General features: G+C 42.2%; 1 protein-coding gene across 1 annotated transcript; it reads left to right on the plus strand.

Annotated features, from left to right (window-relative positions):
• Positions 1–2277: 2277 nt before the first annotated feature.
• On the plus strand, positions 2278–19623 carry LOC118585754 (guanylate-binding protein 4). Its single transcript, XM_036190644.1, has 11 exons — positions 2278–2383; positions 3497–3692; positions 7725–7852; positions 8516–8625; positions 10218–10414; positions 11624–11869; positions 12728–13008; positions 14470–14682; positions 17073–17175; positions 17488–17681; positions 19128–19623. Exons 2-11 carry the CDS (start codon positions 3521–3523, stop codon positions 19344–19346), a joined length of 1863 nt encoding a protein of 620 aa, XP_036046537.1. The 5' UTR covers positions 2278–2383; positions 3497–3520; the 3' UTR covers positions 19347–19623.
• Positions 19624–19848: the final 225 nt, after the last annotated feature.

Consider the following 19848-nt stretch of genomic DNA (forward strand, 5'->3'; position numbering starts at 1 on the left):
TGTTCTCTGGGAAGTTAGAGATCACAACAGGACAGGATTGTGTCCACTCATATGCAGAGAAACATAAGTGTGTGTGCAGTGTGGGAGAAAGAGTGATTGAAGTGTATCTGCACCCACACTTGGAGACAAAAATCTCATGTATCCCATAATAGCCTCAAGCTTACTACAAGCTAAAGATGGCCTTGTGTTCCTGATTCTCTGGCCTCCACCTACAACCATACATGTGCATCACCATGCCCAGTTTAAATATGCAATGTTTCAATTAACTTGTGAAAGGGAGCCTTTCATATAATAGAATTTTCTACTTGTGGTTTTATGTCAGAACTCAAAAAGTTTAGTATTGGGGGATTTGAAGTTTGGGTTTGTGGATTAGGGATGCTCAAGTGTACTAGTCAAGAAAAAAAGAACAGTCTGGGGAGTCCCCAGAACGTGAGAGGTAGCACACAGGCAACATCTTGTCAGTGGGCAGGGAAGCAACAATCCAGTGTTGTTAGCTCTCCTGACAGACCTGACTGAATCACGTGTTCTCCTTCCCAAGCAAGCTGCGCTGGGAATGTTGGCTCTCTCTGTATTCTCAGCATTTTCTATGATGAAAGCTTTGGTTAAAGAATTCAACATGGAATTGACAGCAGATAAGTATTTTAAAGAAATTGAAGACTTTTTTTAAAAAAAAAAAAAAATAAGAATAAGGCCAAAATACCCAGGGCTTGGTCTTGGGCACTTATCCTTGACTCCCTAAACATAGCAGGTTCATGTCAGGACAGTTTCAGCTTCTGTTTCCCTTGCCCCCTCCCCCCCATAAATGCAGGAAAAAAAGGAAGGAAGGGGCTGCTCTGCTGGGGGAAATCCCATCATCTGCTTTGGCAAGGATACACAGCCTGGGTTTGGGCTGTATTGTGTAGGGCTATTCTCTCCTGCTCCATCTGAGAGGAATCATTTCCCCAGTGTTCAGAAATGTGTAGAGGGGACGCAGGGGACTACAGTACAGATGCAGCTGTCTAGTTCCAAGAGGCCAAGGGGCCCAGAGCACTGAATGGCAATCACTGATTGGCAGTGCTCCCTGGGGAGGATCACAGGCAGACTTGTGTGCTGTGTGACTATGCATCCTCCTGTTTCACAGTGGTGATGGAGCATGCTTCCTGGAGAGAAACAGCAGTCTTTCCTTTCTGAATGGGACTAAAGAGGGCTTGGAGTAGGTAGTTCCCAACAATGAATGAGATTCAATTATCAAGTCACAAATTTAAAAAATTAGCTTAAAGGGGCTGAGGATGTAGCTCTGTTGTTGGTGTTCTTGCCTAGCACACATAGAGACCTGGGTTTAATTCTGAGCACCTCATACAGTCACCTGGGATGGCTAAATGCTTGTAATCCCAACACTTGGAAAGTGGAGGCAGGAGGATCAGGAGTTCAAAGCCATCCTTGCAATCTCTGCCAGGTTGGAGGACAGCTTGAGCTTCATGAGACCCTGTCTCTTATAAAACAAAAACAAAAGCCAAAACCAAAATAATAAAACCTACCATGATAATAAACATAATAAACCCCGAAAGAGCAAAAAACCCCCAAAAACCAAAAACCCCAAAGGGGGCCCATTTCCCCCTACTCCCCCCACCCCACTTCCCCCCACCCTCTCACTGCCCCCCCTCCCTGCCCCCGCAGCCATTTTCCAAGCATAGCATTAACTTACACTGGGTTTCTCTCCACCAAAGCCTGAGCCAGTCTCTGGGAGCTCCACTCACAGAATCACAGATTCTTTCTTAGATGCCAGCTGGTCTACACATACACATTTGCAAGCCAACGCATGGAGTTTCTACTAGGCTCCAGATGCACACAGGAAAGGGGTGTAACCTGAGAAGTGCCAAGATTGCATCAGTAGTGTGGCACAGGCATACTTTTATCTCATTTTTGTGTTGGTTTGCTTCTTTGAGACAGGGTCTGGAACTCATTCTCTTGCCCAGAATGGACTAGAACTCGTGGCAGTCCTCCTGCCTCAGCCTCCTGCCTGCCAGGCTTGCAGGTGTGAACCACCACTTCTCACTTAATTTTATCTGCTTTAAGTGGTGTGGAGTGTACAGAGCAATGCTGAATCTCTGAGAAGAGCCATCGTGGTAACTTTAGAAAGTCCAGAGGAATCTCGGAAATTCCTCTAGCTCAGACAGGCTCTGCTCACGTTACAAACTGGTTATTTTGCTCTGTCCCTCCCAACCACTGATTCGTCAGGAACGGAGCACAGTTTCAATTTCAGTTCTCTTTATCTCAACTTTGTGTTGGGTGCCTGTTATTTTGCAACTTCTAACAGCGGCTGTTTCAAGCAGCCTGGAGCAGGAAGTCCAGCGAATGAGCCTAGTGGGCTGAGGACTTGTCCCTGCTGCCGAGCCAGCGCCGGGTGAGTCGTCACGAGCGTTTCTCTCAACAGACTCCGTGGGAGAAAAGTCCGAGGAACACTCCACTCCGGGGTTGCACACTCTCACTGGTGGGCTAGCAAGGCAGGCAGCGGACCGCACAGTTGACTCAGTCGTGTGTGGCCCGGTGCAGAGCACCTCCTGGCGTCCCAAGGCTGCATTTGCTGCTTTTTTTTCAGACCTAACCCTTGGCTTGGGAGGCTGTGAATGAGAAATGAGTCTCACCCTTGGTGATGGGAACTTGGGAAGGTAGATCTGTCTGGGACCCAAGAGCCAAACCCGAAAGTCCCGCAGCAGCTCTCTGGTGGGTTAGCCTCTCCAGTTTCCTTCCTTGTGCCCTCAATTCTTTCCTGAAGGTAGATACCTGTCCTCAAAGATGTCACCAAGAGGCTTCATTTTATTCTGGTGGAATCGGTCCCTGTTTACAGACTTCTGAATCCAATTTCCAATGTCCCTAACTCATTCTCTATTTATTTTCTTCTAAAATGTGTGTGTGTGTGTGTGTGTGTGTGTGTGTGTGTGTGTGAGAGAGAGAGAGAGAGAGAGAGAGAGAGACAGACAGACAGAGAGACACACACAGAGAGTGTGTGTTCATTCTTTGCTGTTATCTCTCCCATTTGAATAGAGACACACCAAGGCAGGAATTTGCACACATTTTATTTACTCCTTGATAATAGCCACCTGAGGCAGTGCCCAACACACGGTCAGTACTCAGTAAACTTCACATAACTGAATGAGACTTTAAGTTCTTTTAGAATGCCAGGAAATCTTCCTACTCATTTGGCAAATTTATCATGTGCATTTTGCTCTGCTTTCTACAGAACCCAAGCTCACTCTGGGCTCATACATCAGTCTTTTGCTTTTCTCATTTTATTCTTTAAAAAGCCAGGTGATCCTTTTCTTAGTTCAAATAAAAATCATAAGATACTGTATTTTAAGTACTGTGACAGGCAACTCACTTTTTTTCCCCTTAGAAACACAGGGAAGTTGATGTAGGTGTTGCACAAAGGTTGATCTGTCTGCCTTGAGTAATAACAAGAGATGACCTTGAAATCATGTATTTCAAGTGATTTTTCTGTGATTGTTCTGAGTTACAGAGTGCTGTGGCATCTTCATCGACCATGGAGGCACCCATCTGTCTGGTGCAGAACTGGCAAGAGCAGCTGGCACTAAACCCAGAGGCTCTAAGGATTCTTGAGAAGATATCTCAGCCTCTGGTGGTGGTGGCCATTGTTGGCTTATATCGTACAGGGAAGTCCTACCTCCTGAACCGTCTTGCAGGACAGAACCATGGTGAGTGTCCTTCAGATGTGTGGGGACCATTTCCTTGGACCTCTAGTAGGTGGACTGAGCACACTTTTCTAGGCTGAGCTTATGGAAAAGTCCAATCCTTCTCATGAATTTTCATCAGATTATAGTTTATAGCCTATGGAAAAGATCACATTCTTCTGTATAGTGATTGTTCCCAACTTCATCAAAAGATCCACCTCAGCATTCCACTTGACTCCTCTACTCTGGCCCAATCAGCAACTGAACTATGTCAAGGGCCCCATTCTTCCTCCTGTACCTTCTCTGAAGCCACAAGAACATTTCAAGTATGAATATTGTTTCACCTGTCCTATTTAAATACAGATGGGCTGAAGAAGGATGTGTGGTAGGGTCTTTAATATGCCCAAGAGCCAAATTGGGCTGTTATCCAGTCTCAGGGTTTGGATTTGTTGTTTTTGTATTTCATGACATTTTTTTTAAACTTCAATTTGTTTTTGTTTGTTTGTTTTTTGTATATTGTGTTCCCTATAACACATTTTCGTGCATGGATAGAGCATGTTTGAGCAGGTCTCCCCCCATAATCTTTCCTGTTCTCTTCCCCCTCCCACTAGTCTCCTTCATTCCTCACAGTTTCCCTTTTACTTTCATATCATTCTTACACATACGGTTCAAGGTATCTGTTTAAATAAGGACCCACAAACGAGAGAAAGCATGATTATTTGTCTTTCTGAGACTGACTTGATTATCACAGCAAAGCTTCTACGAATTATTGACAATGAAGTTAATGAATATGAAGTGAGCGTTAAGATCAATATGCAGATCAAATACTGGATACTGGAAATGAAATCTGACTAAACAGGAACCTAGATCACGCTCTCTCACACGCTCTCTGAACTCTTCCATACTTTCATTCAACAGATTCAGTCTTTCTTTATGTGCAGGGGAGTATGGGAGCTTGCGTGTTGCACAGGTAGGTGCACCGTGTGCAAGTCCACAGGCCAGAAGAGGACTCTGAGTGTCCTGTAATTGTCACACATATCCATAGTTCATTTATTTCCACCACTTTACAACAATGTTGTTGTCTGAGGATGCTGTTTATCATTTATCCATTTGTTGTTGATGAGTATTGATGCTATTTCCAGCATTCCACACATCCCTCCCCCAAATTGGGAGCATAAGACACATACTTAATTTTTCTGACCTGTGTGCTGCACAGCTGTGTGCTATTTAACCCACTATAAGGTTGAGCACCTTGCCATCTTTATTTTCTATTTTGTAAAGCAGGCTGTTTTTCCCTACTAAGTTGTCTATATGTTGTTAACTGACATGTAGGCGATGCCTCTCATGATTCTGTTTGGTATTTCCATCTTCAAAAAGTCTACAGGAAGCTTTCTTCCCAATATGTTACTTAGTTTCTCCATCAGTGATTCAATACCTTTTCTGATTGAAACTTGACTGTAAAATTCTTCCATCCCAAGTTATCTCTCCAGTCTCTCTCTGTCTCTCTGTCTCTCTCTCCCTATTTTCTCCTCCTTTCTTTCCTTTCTTCTCCCTTCTCCCCTTTTTGTATCCCCTTTCTTCTTGGGCCTCCTGCACAACCCATTTGCCTTTATTTTTCTATTAGAGGAACTCTTGGCCATCAGTTGGAGAAGATATTTTTCCTTTCCTAGATAAAAACATCTTTGTAAACTTTTGAGTGGTTAGCAGTTGAGAGCCCTAAGACATAGGTGTTAGACAGGTAAGTTTCAACAGTATTGCTTTTATTTTCTACTCAAGATAACATTGGTAACTAAGGTAATTTCCCAGTGCTCTATTAAGGCAGTCCATGGTTCAAAATGCTTTAGAGCTCTGAACAATATTCCCACTTTCCCATGTTCCAGGAATAAAGAAAGAGATTAGTTTCCAACCAAGGTCCACAAACAGGTCCATGTCACTGTTTGTCTCTCTGGGTGACTCACTTTGAAATACTTTATTCCACATGACTGAGAGAAATGGTCTCCCATCACATTTACAGGCCACACAGGCAGCAGTCTGTGTGAGTCAGCAAAAGTCAGGTACAGAAGTTTGCAGAAAAGGGCAGATTTTATCTCCTGTGGTTGATATATTATATACCCTAATAAACTTACCTGGGTGTCAGAGGACAGAATAGCCACTAGATTACACCTAGAGGCCTGACAGTGTTGGCACACACGCCCTTAATCCTATCACTCAGAGGCAGAGATCCATGTGGATCTCTGTGAGTTCAAGGCCATACTGGGAACAGAGCCAAGCATGGTAACACACACCTTTAATCCCAGCATGTGAGATCTCTTGTCTTTGCTTGGGAAGGACACATGCCTTTAATCTCAGGAAGTGATGGCAGGAAGCAGAAAGGTATATAAGGTGCGAGGACCAGGAACCAGGAACTAGAGGCTTTTAGCAGCAGTTCAACTGAGACCCTCAGGAGTGAGGACTCAGAGGCTCTCAGTCTGGGGATTCATAGAAACAGGATTGGCTGAGGAGCTGTCGAGGTGAGGTTTGTTGTGGCTTGTTCTATCTCTCTGATCTTTCAGAATTTACCCCAATATCTGGCTACAGGTTTTTTATTTATAAGACCTTTTAAGATTCGTCTTACATTCTCCTGTGGAGATCACGGAGTGAGGCAATTCTGAACCATGGTGTACTAGGAATTTTATCCCATCTATTTCTCTTCTTGGTTGAAAGAAGGAAGCATTATGTACAGCAGATGGGCAAAGTCTTGAGGCAACAGAAACAACATGCTGTCCACTGGTCCCTAGGAGAAGTTCTCAATCACCTCTACTGTGGGTTTAAGCTTTAGAAAATAAAGAACAGCAGGTGTCATGTGTCTCCCATCTGCCCCTTAGGTTATTTCACACTGGTGACACAATAGCCACAGAGCTCATCAAATGAATGAACTAAGGGAGGAAGGGGCATCAAAAACAAACCAAACTAGCCAACCAAGCAAAACCAAAAGCTATTGTTCCCATCTGGCAGGATATAGGAGCCTACTGTGCCAGTCAGCTGTCCACCATCATGAACAAAGCATGGAAAAAATCAATGACAAAGACAAAGGTTTGTTTAGCTGGCACTGCTGGAGGCGTCACTTCCTGGGTAATTGGCCCAGTGCTTTTGGGCTTGGTGGGGAAGGCAGTGAATTTTAGCAAGAAGCACATGGCAGAGCCTTGCTGTTCTATGGGTTTCAAGCCAGGCATGAAGAAAATACTAATAACAACAACAACTGCAACAATAAAGAGATAGTATCCTACTGTCTTCTTCAAAGGCATGCCCCTAATCACCCAAAGACCTTCCACTTGGCCTCACCTCTTAATGTTTCCACAATTATTCACTTCACCATTCTGTGGAGCAAGCCTTGAACACATGGACCTTTGGTTGATGTTGCAGATCCAAACTATAGCATACACTCATGGGATAACTGAAGGGTATGGAATGGTGGTACTGTACACAATGATGTAGTGAGGGCAAAGGGAACCAACAGGTGTGAGCACCACTTGTGAGTCGCAATAGGAGTGGCCAGGTAGGACTTAATTGCTCTTCACTCTAAAGGAGCAGGTAAAGAATGAGTGTCAACATGTGGCAAGAGAAATATTGGATGGAGCTACCTGAAGGGAACTGTGACCAGAGGCGAGGAGTAAGTCCCAGGCACACTATAGCTCAAGCGGGTAGAAGTAAGGGAACACAATGCCAGCTAGGTGGCCATTTACTGATGTGTTTCAGTGGTTGAATTCTAACAGAGAAGTAAGAGGACACAGGATTTTTTGGACTCAGATAAAAACTTTACAATTAATAGAGTCTAAATTAATTCTACAACACAGTCCATCCTGCAGAGTTGGAATAATGAGGTAAGTAAAAGCCACAAGTGTTCCTTGGGGGGGGGGGTCTGTTATGTACGGGCTGTATTCATGGTCCTTGCTAAGATAAAAGCAAGCCTTTTTTTTTTTTTTTTTTTTTTTTTTGGCTACTTGTTAAACATTCTCAGCACTCTACAATCCTTGGTCTTCCTGCTGTGACCTTCTGCTGTTTTTCCTCTTTCCTCAGGCTTTTCCTTGGGTTCCACAGTGCAGTCTGAAACCAAGGGCATCTGGATGTGGTGTGTGCCCCACCCCACCAAGCCAACCCATACCCTGGTCCTTCTGGACACAGAGGGTCTTGGTGACATAGAAAAGGTAAGGTAGAATCTTATCTAATATAATGATTTTTTTTGCTCTAAATTCTCAGATTAACTCATCTCCTCTCTTAGCTGATTTTTGTTATTAATATTTTTTGCTCTCTTTCTGGTAGACATTGTCATTGTGATTGTATGCATATGTTGACATGTTTACTTGCTATGGTAGAAAGTCATCTCCCAGAAGACAACTATATGGAAATTGATAGCCACAAAATGTGTCTCTGCATTTTATCAGAAGCACAATTAAATGCTATTATACTTAACTGAATAGGGATTGTGTCTATAATCATGACAAATATTATAAAAGTGTAACTGCCCACTTATTACTGCCTACTGTGATCCAGGCACTTAGGAAATGTTTTATACACATTGAATATTTTTTCTTTTTAACAGCCAGTTCTGGAAATCAAACCCAGGACTTTGGGCATGCCTGCCAAGGTTCCTACCACTGAGCTATATTATATCCTAACTCTACCAGTTAACTTAAAAGCTAAACAAGCTAATGCCCTGAGAGGGGTTATTAATGAGGATTGAATGCAGAATTATCTTCAGATTTCTCTCAGATTCAGTAATAATGTATCTGAAAGTATGAGGGAACAATTAATTGAATGAATGAATGAATATTGAACTCTTACTTCCCCTGTCCCCATGTGACTTCCAGGGGGACCCTAAGAATGACTGCTGGATCTTCGCCCTGGCCGTGCTTCTGAGCAGCACCTTCGTGTACAACAGCATGAGCACCATCAACCACCAGGCCCTGGAGCAGCTGCAGTATCCTTCCCAGGACCGAACTGCTGTGTTTCGTTGAGTTTAGGAGGAAGGCAACTTACTGCTTGTCCTGGAGTCTAAGTCAGCAAGTCTTGGTTGAGGTAGAATGGACACAGGACAAAGGAGAATAGTGTTTTTAATTTATTTATTATTTATTTTTAAATAATTTTTTCATTTATTTTACATACTGGCCACCAATTCCCCTCCCTCTTCTACTCACCACCCCCCCATCCTCTCACCATCCCCCACCTCTCACCTACCCCCCCATCCTCTTCTCCATTCAGAAAGGGCTAAACCTCCCATGGGAGTCAACAAAGCATGGCATACCAAGTTAAGGCAGGACCAACCGCTCCCCTGCATCAAGACTGGAAATGCAACCTAGCCTGGGGAGTAGGTTCCCAAAAGCCAGCTCAAATGCCAGGGACAGGGCCTGGTCCCACTGCTGGGAACCTGACAGACCAAGCTATACAACTGTCACACACACATGCAGAGGGCCATAATCAGTCCCATGCAGACTCACTAGCTGTGAGTTTAGAGTCTGTGAGCTCGCATGAGCTCAGGTCATCTGTCTCCATGGGTTTCTCCTTCATGACCTTGACCCCTCTGGCTAGTACAATCCCTCTTCTCTCTTTTCAACAGGACTCCTGGAGCTCAGTCCAGTGCTTGGCTGTGGATCTCCGTATCTGCTTCCATCAGTTACTGAATGAAGGTTCTCTGATGACAATTAGGGTAGTCACCAATCTGATTACAGGAGATGGGCAGTTCAGACACCCTCTCCACTATTGCTAGGAGTCTTAGATGAACTCATCCTGTGAATCCCTTGGGAATTTCCCTGGCACCGAGTTTCTCCCTAATCCTGAAATGTCCCTTCCCCATTAAGATATCTCTTTTATTAATCTCCACCTCCATCCCATCCCCAACCCACCCAACCAAATCCCTCATGTTCCCATTACCCCCTCCCCACTCCCTCCCCCCTCCCACCCCATTTACCCAGGAGATCTCTTCTATTTCACTCTATTTTCACCTCAGAAAAATCCCTGTGTCCCACTTTGGGCCCTCCTTGTTAGCTAGCCTCTCTGGGGCTGTGGATTGTAACTTTATAACTAATATCCACTATGAGAGTGAGTGTATACCCTGTTTGTCTTTCTGGGTCTGGGTTACCTAACTCAGGATGATTTTTTCCTAGTTCCATCCATTGGCCTGCAAATTACATGATGTCATTTTTTTTCACCTCTGAGTAATACTCCATTGTGTAAATGTATCACATTTTCTTTATCCATTCTTCCTTAAGAGGCATGTAGGTTGTTTCTAGATTCTGGCTATTATGAATAACGCTGCTATGAATATAGTTGTGCAAGTGTCCCTGTGGTATGATAGGTCATGTTTGGTTATGTGCCTACAATTGGTACAGCTGGGTCTTGAGGTAGATTGGCTCCAATTTTCTGAGAAAACTTCATATTGATTTCCAAGTGGCTGTATACAAGTGTGCATTTCCACCAGCAGTGGAGGAGTGTTCAAAGGGAAATATTTTTAATAATTAATTCTATATGAGACCAGGAAGATATTTAGCTTCATATCCTTAGCTACAATCCCAGCTATGTGACTGAATTAACACAGCTAATTCGGGCAAAATCCAGGCCCAGAGAGGATGAGGTAGAGGACTCTAGTGAGTTCGTGGGTTTCTTCCCAGACTTTGTCTGGGCTGTTCGGGATTTCGTTCTGGAGCTGAAGTTGCATGGACGTGTCATCACAGCAGATGAGTACCTGGAGAATGCCCTGAAGCTGATTCCAGGTATCAGTCAGAGTGTGAGGGAAGTTTCAACAGGTACCTAGCATCAACTAAACCCTGCACAGCACTTGACATATCTGCATGAGACTGGGCTGAAACCTTGTTAATGGTCATGACAATTGACAGGCAGCCATAATTTTGGTAATCACTATTACTTGAAAATATTCTGAGGCTAAGATTTTAAACCCACTTTAATTAGGACATGTCATATATTATAATTTTATACCCATTAGTATTACAAACAAAAACAAAAGTAAGCAAGGGTTATAATCAAGGAGACTACTTCCTTAGCCTTATTTATTTGTTAATTTATATGTTCTTTATAACCTTTTTTGAGAAAAAATGGTTCATCAAATAAATGAGAAAACATAAAATCACAAGGAAATCTACTGACCTAATTTAAAAAATTTCCCACACAGAATGTTTTATTAGTTCTAATAGTTATACCTTTCAGTGGATGTATGTTTAAAACAAAGCAAGTCTCAGTAGATCAGGGTTGGGGAAGTAGATGTGTGTCTCTACTAATGTGCAATGTTTCGTTTTTTACCAAACTTTCACCTTCTAGCCTTATGCAATGTACTGGCATGTTAACATTACAAATTCATTACATGAACTATGTTAGTAGGATAAGTAAGTGCCTAGAATCAATATTTTTATTCATTCATCTATTATTTAGACAAATATTCATTTTACATAGCTAATTTATGTTACAAGTCTCTCTGAAAAAGTGTCAAGTCGAATATAATGACTAAGCAGTGAGGTCTCCTAAGGCACTGGTTCTGTAGTCATTCAGATGTATATTGGTGAAATTATTAAGGCCACTCCATGTAGTTAAAAGGGAGGTTTATTTTGTGGGGTAACTTACCAATGAAGGGATAGATTGCAGGGTCTGGGAAAGGTATGGCGAAGTCTGGCGGTGTTCTCTGGAGAACTTTGCTCGGTCTACCTCCAGCGTCCCGGGTCCCAGAACCAAGAGAAGCCTCTCCTCTGGATCCTGGGTTTTCAGCTTCCTCTCTCAGCCCCGCCTTGTGGGCGTGACCATTACCGAAGCCTCAATGGGGGTTGGAACTTCTAGGCCAAGGCTAGGATGGCTACCCACTACAGATGTACAGGGGCTACAGCCTTGAAAACATTCTTGGGTCACCTTATCTTCTAGCTGCCTCTTCAATGAGTGCTCTCTCCCTCCCCCAACCTTTTTTTTTTTTTAAACAGGAAACAATCCCAAAGTCCAAAAATCCAACATGACCAGAGAATGTATCAGATATTTCTTTCCAGTACGGAGATGCTTTGTCTTTGACCGGCCTACAAGTGACAAAAATTTATTATTACAAATTGAAAAAGTTCCAGAAAACCAACTGGAATGGAATTTCCAGGTTGAATCAAAAAAATTCTGTTCCTACATCTTCACCAGTGCAAAGACGAAGACCCTGAGAGGGGGAATTATTGTCACAGGAAATCGTGAGTTTCTTTTGTCACATGAATGTCTCTGAGGCTTTGAATATGTAATGAAGTGATGATCTTTTGTGGTCTTGAAAACTGTTGTTTGCTTATGTAAAGGAATACAGAGAAACAAATGTTCAGATCACATATACATGTTCCATACTTGAATTTTCTGTGTATGAGTCTTTATTGAGGTCTAACATGTCTCACACATCAAATACTATACAGATGTCCAGAAGACTGGACAGAAATCTGCAATGTGACTTGGAGTCCCCAAGGAAGAGTGTCTCAGTTTGATCACACAGATTATTTAAGAGGCAGCACAGTTTAGAACACAGCAGGTCAAAAGTCCAATGCAATTTGAGAAACAAGTTTAAACATGACAAGTGTCGTAGACATTCTGCCTGTGTAAACATGCTTTGTCAGCACTCACATGGGTCCATACTTGGTTCCATATTCAATATTCTGTCTTCAAATTTCTGATTTTTTTTTTTTTTTTGGATGGGACTTGAATTTTCATTTGGAACTTGGTCTCACAAAAGATGAAATTCACTTTCTCTTTCTAACAAACTTGTATTGTATTTATATGGTTGAGTGTGTGAGTGAGTGTTTTATTCCCCCAAAAAGCCTTAAAACCTCTTGGTTATAATCATTGATTATTTTTAGTGTATTGAACTAGAGAGCTACAAAGGAATGAAGTTGATTTTTATTAAATAGATGTTGATTCTGAGAGGACATGAAAAGAGGACAGAAGATATGGAAGAAGTTAGAGGAGAGGAGAAATTGAAGATAGAGTTTTGTTGCTTTTGATAATGCTAGGTCTAAAGCTTACACAAACAATGAGAATGTTCTCATTCTTGACGGTGTTTTTCTCAGGACTGGGAACTCTGGTGCAGACCTATGTGGATGCCATCAATAGTGGAACTGTGCCTTGTTTGGAGAATGCAGTGATGACCCTGGCCCAGCGTGAGAACTCTGCAGCTGTGCAGAGGTCAGTTGACCACTACAGTGAACAGATGGCCCAGCAACTGAGGCTCCCAACAGACACGCTCCAGGAGCTGCTGGATGTGCACACAGCCTGTGAGAAGGAAGCCCTTGCTGTCTTCATGGAGCACTCCTTCAAGGATGATGAGCAAGAGTTCCAGAGGAGGCTAGTGGTAATGCGTCTTAGCACTTAACTTGCCTGATCTTTGTCCTTCTGTTAAAACCCTTAGATTCCACTTTTTTGATCTCATGGTCTGAATCCTTCTCTTTGGAATTTTAAATGGGTAACTTGAGTCTTTGGACTAAAATTTGCCCTTTCTAGGAAAAATAGCATTTGCTATGAAACAAACTATCATGTGCTTAGTACATTGAAAACAGTATGCATTTTATTAGCTCTAAGTTCAAGACAGAGGTGAAGCAAGGGTGTGTGGATCTCTGCTCCATGTACTGCAAACAGAAAACATGGTGCCAGATTGACTTAGCTCTGATCTGTAGGCCTAAGGGAAGCCCTCTCACTTACCAGCACACAAGAAAGCACTGGCTATGTTTCTTGTTGCTAGATGCTCTGATTTCTCTTCCTGCCACATCTGGACAAAACTTACATTTTGAAGGGCTTGGGTGGCTAGATCACACTATGCTGTGTAATATAATGCCACCATACAATTACTGTCCACCACATTCACTAGCCCTGGGTGATAAAAACATTGACACCAAGAAATAACTCTCAGGGGAGTATCATGACCTAACAAACCAAAAGCAGCTTCCCCTGGAGTTTCTGGTCTTCCATTTCTCTGAAATTGAACCCTGAATGACAAAAATCTCTTAGCTCATACTGAGGAAATTTATCAGGATTATCACTTATGAGCACAAACAAACACATAAAGAAACAAAGCATACCTGTTCTAGCATCCTAACACTCAAGCAATCATTGCAAAATTTCATAAGGGTTCAAAACTCTACTGAGAGTACACTTACTTCAGCTCTAAAGAACTGGTTTGTCCGCCACACCAACCCCCATTCTCAGAGGAAATGGACTTATATCTTCCAGCTCAATTTCACAGCTGCTGGATATGAACCCAAAGAAGTCAACAGACTTTTCAGAAGTCACACAGAATTGACCACATTGGGACTAAAGCCAATCTCCTGATCCTCCTCCCGTCGCAGTACATTCTGGGGCTGTCTCATTGCTTCATCCAGGACAATCCCAGTGGCACCTTTTGTCTTAGTTAGGGTTTCTATTGATGTGAATAGACATCATGACCATGACAGCTCTTATAACGAAAAGCATTTACTTGAGGGTTCCTCGCAGTTTTGGACGTTAAGTCCATTATCATCATTGTGAGAAGTATGGTAGCATGCATGAAAGCATGATGCTGGAAAAGGAGCTGAGAGTTCTCCATCTTAATCTGTAGGCAACGGAAAGTGAACTGTGACACTGGAATTTGAGCATAGGAGATTTCAAAGCTTGCCTACACAGTGACACACTTCCTCCAACAAGGCAATACCTACTCCAATAAGCCACACTTCCTAATAGTGCCACTCCCTATGGAGGCCATCTACTGTCTTTCAAACTACCACACTTCTTTGAACTTCTAAGAACTTCTTTGTTTTGTCTGCCCCTCCTCACCCGGCAGGCTGCCATAGAAGAAAGGAAGGAAGCTTTCATGCGACAGAATGAATCCACATCTCTCAGTCACTGCCAGGCTAAGCTGGAGAAGCTGGCAGAGCCCCTGAGGGAGAGCATCTCACGTGGAGCTTTCTCAGTGCCTGGTGGGCACAGCCTCTACATAGAGGCCAGGGAGAAGGTTGAACAAGGCTACAAGCAAGTGCCCAGGAAGGGAGTAAAGGTGAGGGATGACAGAAGCAATGGCTGACAGAGTTTATCTAGAGGGATAATTACTATGTACTGGTAGAACTAAACCAGGTGAAAATGAGTTCATGGTGGGCAGACACTGAGCATTTAGTTCTGGAGCCAGGAGTCATTTCAGGTGATTGATTACCAGTTTAGTTTTCAGGATATAAACTAAGTGGCTGTGCTTTCCAGTCTCATGCACTGGATAAGTGTAATGCACGAGGGACCTAACGCATTGCCTAGGACCACACCACTGTTCATTGGCAGATTTGGCAGGTCAGAATCTCAGAATTCTGTTTTATGAGGAATCTTTGTGCTGTTGTGCACAATGACTGTAATCAGTTTCACTAAGAGATCTACAAAGGTTTTTGTCAACTCAACCATAACTTTTGAGCTTATTGTAATAGGCATGGCCACAAGAGTGAGATGACACCTCATTGTGGTTTTGGCTTGTTATTTCATGAAGGATTAGTAATGCTGAGTACAAATACCCTTTGGCATTTGAATTTCCTATTTTGAAAATTGTCTTTTCAGGGCAATTGCATGTTATTTTAAGCATGATAGTTTTCCTTACTGTGTTATGTGAGTTCTTCATCATCTTTATATTTTAAATCCTTATTAGTCTATGGCTTGCAAACATTTTCTCTCCTGCTATGTGTTCCCTTTCATTTTATCAAATGTTTCCTTTACTGTACAGAAAGTTTATAGTTGGCTATAGTCTCACCTATAGTCTCACGCATATATTTGCCTATGCTTTTGGTGTCCAATCTAAAACATCATCACATGGCTTTTCTTCCAACTTTTGTTTTAAGAATTTTATAGTGCCAAGTCTTAGATTTAATCCATTTTTAGTTTGTTTATGTGGGAAGTGTAATACAGAGATGTAATTTCACTATGTCTTGGCTCTCAGTTCTCTTCTATTAGTGTATATGTCCATTTTTATGCCAGTACCATGCTGGTTTGACTACTAACTAATGAAATTATGCTATATTATCTTATCTACCTATCATCTATATCTATCTATCTATCTATCTATCTATCTATCTATCTATCTATCATCTATCTCTATCTATCTATCTTCTGTCATCTATTTCATATCAGTTTGATGAATCACTATTCAGCCTTAAAAATGCTGCCAATTGTGAAAATATGAATGAATCTGGAACACATTATGTTCATGGAAATAGGCCAGGTACAGGAAGACAAATAATGCATGTCGTGGCTCACTTTCAATGGCATCCCTGAGAGAGAAAGAGAATATCAAACAAAGATAAACTAATATTATCTGTATTATTACTGTTCTATGGCTGTGAAGAGACACTATAACCAAGAGAAGTCTTGTAAAAGAAAGTATTTAACTGGGGGCTTGCTTATCATTTTAGAGAGGTAGTTCATAATTATCATGGTGGAAAGCAGACAGGCATGGCACTGGAGCAGAAGCTGAGAGCTCCCTATCTTATGCATAGGAAGCAAGCAGAGAAAGAGACAGACTGGTATGGATTTTTGAACCCCAAAGCCCACCCCCAGTAACACAGTTTGTCCAATAAGGCCACACCTCCTAAACCTTCCCAAACAGTTCTACCAACTAGGGACCAAACATATAAATATATGAGCCTAAAAGGCCCATTCTCATTTAAAATACCACATTAACATAGAGTACAATGGTGATTACTATGGCTAGGAACAGGAGAAAAGGAAGACATTGGTCAAGAGATATGAACATAGAGTTATAAGATATATTAGTTTTGAAAGTCAAATGGTGACTATACATAGAATAATCCACTATATACTTGAAAGCTAGAAAAGAGTATACCTCAAGTGTTATTACAGCACAAAGGTACCTGTTTGAGGCAACTGATACATACATTTCTTTGTTTATATTAATTACTTGACAACATATAATAGATTAAAGCATTGAAACAGGTACAATTTTCATTTATTAATAATACCACAATAAAGCTGGATAGAAGAAAACTAAGAGAAATACCAGAATAAGCCACCTGAGATACAAAGTGACATGTCTGCATGTTGTCTTATCTATAAATTCTGGAACAACCATGAAGACAGGAGACAAAATATATTCAGACATGGCAAACAATGGAGGCTATGTGTCTGTGGAACTGCGTGTAACTGTGGCTGGAGCTATAACCTGGGGCAGCTGGTAGGCAGCATCTCTGGAAAGGAGGCTGTGAAGCTAGCAAGGAGACTGAGGCAAAGGGGTTTTGTATCAATGAAGAGCTTGTACTTTTTGTTATGGTCATGAAACTGAAGGGACATTGTAAGAACAGGACTCAAAAGATTAGGAGTTTTATTAATCAGCAAATACCTCAGCAGGAGAGTTGATCCTTATTCTTTGAATTATATTTTCTCTTCTTGGGTCCCCAGGCAAAAGAAGTACTCAAGAGCTTCCTACAGTCACAGGCTACTGTAGAGAACTCCATCCTGCAGTCAGACAAAGCCCTTACAGATGGACAGAGGGCCATAGCAGGTAGGGTAGAGGGTCCAACTGTTAGAGGGGTGGGTACATTCTGCAAAGCCCCGTGTCTGATGCATAGGTAGATCCTTCTGGAACAAGGAGGTTCGTCCTGCCTGGGGTCATGACCTCTCCTAGATGTGCAAACAACTAGAGGTGTTGGTGTTGTGTTGTGTGTCCAGTCAATGGTGCGTTTCCGTTGTGTTAAGAACCATGCTGCCGCTGGCCTGGCTGATGGGAGTACTCAGAGGTTCCCCTGTGAGCCCAGGGGAGTATAGCTACATTCTGACTGTGATTTCTTCCCTCTCTCAAACATCTGTGGAACAGCTGAGCGGACAAAGAGGGAGGTGGCTGAGAAGGAACGAGAGCTGCTGAGACAGAAAGAGAAGGAGCAAGAGCAAGTGATGGAAGCTCAAGAGAGAAGCTTCCGAGAAAACATCGCTAAACTTCAGGAGAAGATGGAGAGGGAAAGGGAGACGCTGCTGAGAGAGCAAGAGAAGATGCTGGAGCACAAGCTGAAGGTGAGTATGGATGATGGGGCTTATTGGTGCCAGAAAGAAGGTGCTGTGACTCCCCAAGAAGGAAACTGTTCATCTCAAACAGGTAACTTTAACTACGAATGTTTCATTGAAGTTCACACAGGTCTTATTGAAGCTGAGAGCATAAGAGCCCAGCATCTATGCAGGGTTAGACTTTTGAGTGTACAAATAATGTCCCTAGGGTTCTGAGTTGCTCTTTGAGTTTCTAGGATGGTCTTCTTGTGCTGCAGTTGACATTTCCCACTAGTCTTGAGGACTCTAGGCTTAATCTTCAAAGAGACATGAGCTGAGCCCATCTCATATGAATGTGTCAGATCTAGTCAAGGCTAAAACAGAGGAGGAGGAGGAGGAAGAGGAGGAGGAGTATCGGGAGGAGGAGGAAGGGGTTGGGAGATGGCTCAGTCAGTGAAATTCTCATTGTGCGTGCATGAGGAACAAATTCAGATCTTCAGAATCCATGGAAAAAAACTATAAAATGTAAAAAGTGACATGTACCAGTGACCCTTGTGCATTTGGGGGAAAGAGAGGAGGACATGTGGGGCTTTCTAGCTAACCAGTCTAGTAGAATCAGCTAGCAATATAATTGAGGAGAGACTTTATCTTCAAAACGGGGCTGTAAAGTTGGCCCAGGTGTTAACAGCTCTTATTGTTTTTGCCAAGGACCAGGTTTAGTTCCCACCAAACACATGACACCTTACATTGTCCAGAACTAGAATTTCAGGGAATCCAATACCCTCTTTTGATATCTATGGGCACCAGGCACACACATGGTACACATACATGTAAGCAAAATACTCAAACACGTAAATTGATAAAAACTAAGGAGGAGGCAATTGAAGAAGATACATGACAACAACCTCTGGCCTCTGTAGACATGTACAAACACATACATGTGCACTAACATACACACACACTCACACATGTATGCACAAAGAGAGATTAATTAGATTAATTAATTAAATTGAAAAATAAAATAAAATGATACAATAAAATAAAACATGACACAATCTCATAAATTGCTCTATTTATTCCTGTGCCTGCTTGATTTATCCTGTAAGCTAGAGTAAAGGAAACCATGTGTCCCATCCTAGAGTTAATAATGAACGATCTATACAAGGTCAGCACTCCCAAAATCTTTAAATAATTAAAGAGGCACCTCCTTGGAATTGAAAGTCAGTGTCAGTTCTCCCCTGCAGTCTCTCCCAAAGAGCAAAATTTTTATGTATCAGGACAAAACTCTTCACTCTCTAGGGGAAGATGCTGAGAAGTTCTCCCTAAATATGTACAAACCATGGATATTTTTATTAGGTGATAATTTCTTGAAATATCAAAGACCCTTCTGAGGCGGCAGTAAAATAGATAAAGTATTTAAGCTAAAGTTGTTAAATACAAAATTCTGCCAATAGTGGAGGATTTTCCTTTTTACAGGTCCAAGAAGAACTGCTTGTGGAAGGATTCAGAAAGAAATCTGAAATGTTAAAGAATGAAATAAGTCAACTGAGAGAAGAGATTGAGAGAACTAGCAAGAAACCCTCACTGTTTGCACAAGTCCTTGACACAGTTGGCGATGCGTTCATGATGGTTTTACCAGGAGCTGGTAAAATATGTGGTGCAGGGCTCAAAGTTCTCAGCTCATTTATGAAGTAGTCTAAGAGTTCCTGGGGAGGAATTCATAAAAACTCGCCTTCTATTATTTTGATACCACAAGTCTATGCCTTGTTTTTAAAACACATGTGCTACTTTAATAACCAGTGTTATATAAATGAGGTTGGAATTCCCATGATTTATTAAATAATCAAAGAGACACCACCCTATTGGAGTTGAGAGTCAGTGTCTCTTCATTAGCAGTTACAATCACGATTAAAAATACAAACCGGCCGGGCAGTGGTGGCGCACACCTTTAATCCCAGCACTCGGGAGGCAGAGCCAGGTGGATCTCTGTGAGTTCAAGGCCAGCCTGGTCTACAGAGTGAGTTCCAGGAAAGGCGCAAAGCTACACAGAGAAACCCTGTCTCGAAAAACAAAACAAAACAGAACAAAAAAACAAAAACAAAAACAAAACAAAACAAAAAAAACCAAACCAATGGTTCAAGGATTATAAGGGTCTGGCATCCATAAATCCCATCAAATTTCATTGACATGATCTATG

This window comes from Onychomys torridus, chromosome 6, assembly GCF_903995425.1.
Source record: "Onychomys torridus chromosome 6, mOncTor1.1, whole genome shotgun sequence".
NCBI lineage: Eukaryota > Metazoa > Chordata > Mammalia > Rodentia > Cricetidae > Onychomys > Onychomys torridus.

Bases quoted from the DNA above. Each gene is read 5' to 3' on its own strand.
- LOC118585754 (XM_036190644.1), top strand. From the start codon at position 3,521: ATGGAGGCACCCATCTGTCTGGTGCAGAACTGGCAAGAGCAGCTGGCA. The intron at 10,415-11,623 runs GTATCAGTCAGA...TTTTTTAAACAG, and splicing joins TGCCCTGAAGCTGATTCCAG to GAAACAATCCCAAAGTCCAA. The intron at 17,682-19,127 runs GTGAGTATGGAT...TCCTTTTTACAG, and splicing joins TGCTGGAGCACAAGCTGAAG to GTCCAAGAAGAACTGCTTGT.